The sequence below is a fragment of the Equus quagga genome, chromosome 11, assembly GCF_021613505.1.
Source record: "Equus quagga isolate Etosha38 chromosome 11, UCLA_HA_Equagga_1.0, whole genome shotgun sequence".
Taxonomy (NCBI): Eukaryota; Metazoa; Chordata; class Mammalia; order Perissodactyla; family Equidae; genus Equus; species Equus quagga.
Window position 1 is genome coordinate 73,103,831 of NC_060277.1, and position 6,000 is coordinate 73,109,830.

The 6,000-nt window shown below is 35.7% G+C and overlaps 1 protein-coding gene across 4 annotated transcripts in view; it reads right to left on the reverse strand.

The window, feature by feature from the left end:
* NSRP1 (nuclear speckle splicing regulatory protein 1) overlaps positions 1-6,000 on the reverse strand; it is a 59,482-nt gene that overhangs the window by 5,216 nt on the left and 48,266 nt on the right. For all 4 annotated transcript variants that reach the window (XM_046676026.1, XM_046676025.1, XM_046676027.1 and 1 more), the window contains 2 exons: positions 2,828-2,956; positions 1,755-1,962 (listed from right to left, as the gene is read on the reverse strand). In XM_046676026.1, the coding sequence (XP_046531982.1) occupies positions 1,755-1,962; positions 2,828-2,956 (337 nt within the window). The remainder of the gene's footprint in view (positions 1-1,754; positions 1,963-2,827; positions 2,957-6,000) is intronic.

Sequence of the window (6,000 nt, forward strand, 5' to 3'; positions counted from 1 at the left end):
AGGGGTTCAAGACTTCAGTGGAGGAACTAACTGCAGGTGTGGTGGAAATAGCAGGACAATGAGAATTAGGAGTGGAGCCTGAAGATCTGACAGAGTTGCTTCATATGGATGATCAAAGGAAATGGTTTCTTGAGACAAAATCTACTCCTGGTGAAGATGTTGTGAAGATTGTTGACATGACGACACAGGATTTAGAGTATTACGTAAACTTAGTTGATAAAGCAGTGGTAGGGTTTTAGAGGATTGATTCCAATTTTGAAAGCAGTTCTACTGTGGGTAAAATGCCGTCAGCGTTGTGTGCTAGAAACCACGCGTGAAAGGAAGAGTCAGTCGATGTGGCAAACTTCACTGATTGTACAAAATTGCCACAGCCACCGCAACCTTCAGCAACCACCACCCTGATCACTCAGCAAGCAGACATCAACATGGAGGCAGGACTCTCCATTAACAAAAAGACTACGACTTGCTGAAGGCTCAGATGATGGTTAGCATTTTTTAGCAATCAGGTATTTTTTAAGAACCTCCAGGATCTCTGAGGTATGCCTGTAGTTCACCTAGATCTGTTCTTCCCTTCTGTAGTAACAGAATTTAAGCTGGGCCCATGTCTGCTCAGTTAGAGATTACATTTTTAAATCTATCATTAGTTAATTGAGGCCATGTGACGACTAATTTGGCCAATCAAACATGGCCAAAAGTATTATGTGCACTTTTACCCCACCAGCTTAAAAGAAAAATTTTTGATGTGGACTGACTTTCCTTGTTGTACATTTGAATATGGATGGGTTTATTATTTCAGGCCATGACCCAAATATAAAGGATCTATCTGGCCCTTTACAGCAAGTTTGCCGACTAGCGCTCTAGATGAAGACATAGTACATGCTTAGACTGAGTCTTACAGATTTGGTTTTCTTCCACTTAAAGATGATGAGTACTTGCCAATTAAGTTATTTATAAGTACATATTTCGCTTAGATTTTGAGAAATGACCATGAGTTGAAAGCACTGAAGGAAAGCATTAGGATATTCTTTGGCCTCTGCACATCTTTGTTCTTCCTGAATTAACGTTATTTTTTCCTAAATTCCCAGTTGATGCTGCTTGAGTGATATTACTCTAGTTTTCTCATCCTAGAAAATATGACTAGTATTTAAATCTCAGTTTACATTGCTTCTGACAAATGTCATGGTGTTATGCCTTCTAAGAAATGTTTCTACATTTGGAATCATTTTCTTTCTTTTTTTTTTTTAAAGATTGGCACCTGAGCTAACAACTATTGCCAATCTTTTTTTTTACTCTTCTTCCCAAAACCCCCCAGTACATACTTGTTTATTCTAGTTGTACTATGTAGGACATTGCTTCAGCGTGGCCTGATGAGCAGTGCCATGTCCGCACCCAGGATCCAAACCAGGATCTGGGCCGCCAAAGCAGAGCGCGTGAACTTAAGCACTTGGCCACGGGGCCAGCCCCTGGAATCATTTTTTGAGGCAAAGACCTGTAATGACCACAGTTTTAAGCAACACAACGAGCCATAAATGAAAATTCCAGTAGACGTAATAGTTACTAAGAGTGTAACTGTCTTTTTAGTTAAAAATCTGTTTTATACTACTACATAATATCACATCTTGTACCTTGAATCCATATATATAAATTACGACTACAGCATTATAATCTAAAAGTTCAGTGACAGAGCACATGGCTAAGCACACAGCAGAACTCTGCTTTTGTTTCCTTCTACGCGTCTTCCTTTTCCAATTCACCTTCAAGTGCAGCAGCCCTCTTTTCTCTTTCTTCCTCTTCAGCTCTCTCTTGTAGTTTTTTCTTATAAGCAGATGTCACAAACGCCTCTTTATCATCAAATTCTCCCTTTTCCATTTCTCGTTCTCTCTGTATTTTCTTTTCCATTCTTTTTTCCTGTTCCTTTTTTCTGATCTCAGCTGCTTCTACTAAGTCGTGAATATACTTGGGCTAAGGAAAAAAATAAGATTATTAGGAAAGAGCTGTGAATTCATTAAGATAGAAATGGTTAGTCCAAATACATAGGATGGTCATCTTCTCAAAATTCAATATAAATTTACTAGCAAGACTGAAACAAAAATTCTTTTCAATAAAAACTTAGGTATAAAGACAGAAATTATTCAAAATGTTACTTTTTTAAAAAATCTCAAACTAAATAAGTAATTTTCCCACTGTTCTTCTCACCCTTTTACTGGTATTGTCTTAATCCTTCTTCAACAGATATATCAATGAGAAAGGTTCCTACTTGTTTTGCACATTAGCCGAAATATGATTATTTAAAATAGTAGCTGTACTATAATTTCACCCTACCACTCTATTCGTAGATACTGTAAGATGCAACAATCCTTAAAAATCAATCTGTGCTTGTGAAAGAATAAGAGTGATAGAAAATTTAAACTTATTTCAATTCCCCACCCTCCATTTTTTTCAAACTGAAAATATGACCATGATATGTGTAGATGATTCAGTTACCAGCTAAGAAGCAATAAAATGAGAGTATGATAAAACACAAACATGAACAGGAGCAGGAATAGTACAAAGACATTCTAAGGAAATTTTTCAAAAAATTATTTGTAAAGGTTTTAAAGCAAAAACCAAAATTTATAAAACTGCTGGATAATTCACTTGCTCCTGTCAGGATACTAAATGTAGGGCTTCCTGGGTTCTAAGTCAAATATATAATATCTTGAACTAGGGGCTCTTCACACTTTGAATACCTAAAAGCATTCTCTCAGATCCTCTTTACGCTGAAATAAGATTAAGATACAAAATGCAGGTCAAGGTCAAAGAAAGTTTGCATTTTCAGCTAACAAACCTTTCGGTCTTTTCCCAAAAGCAACTTGGGATTACGTTCCTCCTTTTTTTTCTGCATTTCATCATAAATACTGTCATATTCATATACAGTGGAATCTTCTGCAAGGGCCTTCTGGATCGCCAGTTTGGTCTTAAAGAAAAAAACCCCACAAAAAGTCTAAGTAATATTTTTGAGAGGATCATAAATCAGAACTATAACATAAAAATTGTATCAATCACATTTTAGACAGAAAACATGAACATCAATTCTGGAGCCAGGTTGCCTGGGTTTGAATACTGGTTTTGTACTTACTAGCTACTTTGGGCAAGTCTGTTTAATCTTTTTGTGCCTCAGTTTTCCTTATCTAAAAGAATGAGGTGTAGGGGCTGGCCCGGTGGCATAGTGGTTAAGTTTGCCCACTCTGTTTCAGAAGCCTGCGGTTCGCAGGTTCGGATCCTGGGCACCGACCTAGCACTGTTTGTCAAGCCATGCTGAGGCAGCGTCCCACATAAAGTAGAGGAAGACTGGCACAGATGTTTAGCTCAGTGACAATCTTCCTCAACCAAAAAGGGAAAGATTGGCAACAGATGTTAGTTCAGGTCCAATCTTCCTCACCAAAAAATAAAAAATAAAATAAAAAGCTCCCAAATTAACGGAAAAATAATGACACATTGTAATTAATATTTTTGCAATTTTAATTGTATAAAGTCCTCTGCCTTTGTTCATCATGTTCCCCACTTAAGATAAAACGTTCCTCTTCTGCTTTCAGGCCATCAAAATCTTATCTAGAGCTTCAGGGCCAGCTCAACCCTTACCTTCTAAATGAGTCCATCTCTGGGGACTTTTAGCCACAATGATCTCTTTCTTTTGCACTCTGATGGAACATTCTATACCGCAATATTTAATTCTTAATTATATGCTTGATGTTATTGCTTTCTAGTTGTTTCATAAATCTTAGTCTCTTCCCCAGCTTGTAAATTCCTGAGGTACAGAGACTACACATTTTAACTTTTTCTTTAATTGCTACATTGCCTACTGCAATGTGGAACACAAGAGGGATCCCTTTTAATTGACAGAGTGATATTACAGTTATTCAAAGAACTGACCTGATACCCTCAGATTTTTACATATTAATAATTAGATTCAGGAATGATCTACATGCTAACTTAAAAACGTTTTTTCTGGAATACTAAGATATTAAAAAATTGAAAAATTTTCTTTTCAACATTTACTTTAACCTCAGAAAAACAATGATTCTCCTGCCTAGGTGATAAATTAGCACTGTTGCTCCCTCTTCAAAATCAACCTGGAGAACTTACAGAGGGAAACATTTGGGATTCAAGAAATAATAGCCACCATCATCACAAAAAGCAAGGGCAAAGGGACATAAGGCTGTTTTAAATTGATAACATGCCTTTATATATGCTGGGAAAGTGGCAGGGGAGCATCTGTGTGGATATAAATTATTATTAACTTAAGTCTCAAAATATATAAAGGCAAAACTGAACAAAAATCTAAGGAAAAACAGACAAGTCCACAACCATAGCAGAGGATTTTAACATATCCCTCTCAGTAACTAATACAACAGACAAAAAAATTAGTATGAGTATATATGGATTAACACAACTGCCCCAATGAAAACATAGAGAACATTTTTCAAGCATAGAAGGAATATTTATAAAAACTATTTTTTAGACCATCATAAAGCTAATCTCCAGATGTTGTAAAAATATGAAACAATATAATACATGATCTTGAAACACAAAGAAATTATGTTAGAAACCAATAACAAAAAGGTAACCAAAACACCCTATATGTTTAGAAGTTAAGTTCTAAATAACTCATGGGTCAAAGAAGAAATCATAATGGAAACTAGAAAATATTCTGAACTGAATAAAAAAATACTACTGTCAAAATTTTGGAGATGCAGCTATAGCAGCACTTAGAGGGAAATATATAGCTTTAAATACATATATTAGAAAATAGAAATGGCTGGAAAACAGAGAGCTATGTGCACATTTCAAAAAGTCAGAAAAACAACAAAAAAACCCCAAAGAAAGCAGAATGAAGAAAACACTGATTTGTCAGGACAGAAATTAATGAAGTAGAAATAAACTCATAAAACGTACATATGATTAGCTCATTTTATAAGAGCCAGCAAACCCTGGGATTATCAGACTTTTATATTTTTTTCAATATGGATAATTACAGTGAAAGAAAAGGAAAATTACAGGCCGATCTCCCTTATGATGCAAAACTCTTTAACAAAGAAAAATCCTTAACGAAATTTTAATAAACCAAACACAACAGTGTATAAAAAGGATAATATCTTATGCCTATGTTGGGTTTATACCACTTATGTGAAGTTACAATGATTGATTTTCTAAAAGTTAAACCAGCCTTACTTTATTAGTATGAATCCAACACAGTCATGAAGTAGTATCCTTTTCCATAGTTCATTCATGCTTTTTAAAAATAAACAACAATAAAAAAGCCCCTCAAACCAAGATCAGAAAAGAGTTTCCTTACCTTGACAACAGATAACCTACCAAAGACTTATAGCAAATAATATATTTAATGATGACACGTTAAAACCTTTCAAACAAAACAGAAAGTAAGATAATAATGTTGTCATCATCAGTTCTGTACACTTGAGGTCTAGATAAAAGAATAAAAACAGTGGTCTAACTATCAGAAAAAGTATCCCATTTATAAGAGTATTTTCTCTTAGATTTAGTAATTGCAATCAAGCTAGTATTCTTCAGGAAAAAGTTAGTTTGGGATTAAAGCAGAAGACATGAGCATGCAAGTGGGGAATAAGGTGAGAGGTAGGTAGTACAGGCAGAGGATCAGCAGCAGCAGACAGATGAGGCACAAGAGCTGCAGCAGCATTCCCAATTTCTAAGCAAACTATGAAAAAGTCTCACTAAGAGAAAAACTGGCTTTGAACAAGCCAGAGTTAAGAATAAAATTAGATTTGGGATTTATGATTTTTTTTTTTTTTTTAAAGATTTTATTTTTTTCCTTTTTCTCTCCAAAGCCCCCCAGTACATAGTTGTATATTCTTCGTTGTGGGTCCTTCTAGTTGTGGCATGTGGGACGCTGCCTCAGCGTGGTCTGACAAGCAGTGCCATGTCCGTGCCCAGGATTCGAACCAACGAAACACTGGGCCGCCTGCAGCGGAGTGCGGGAAC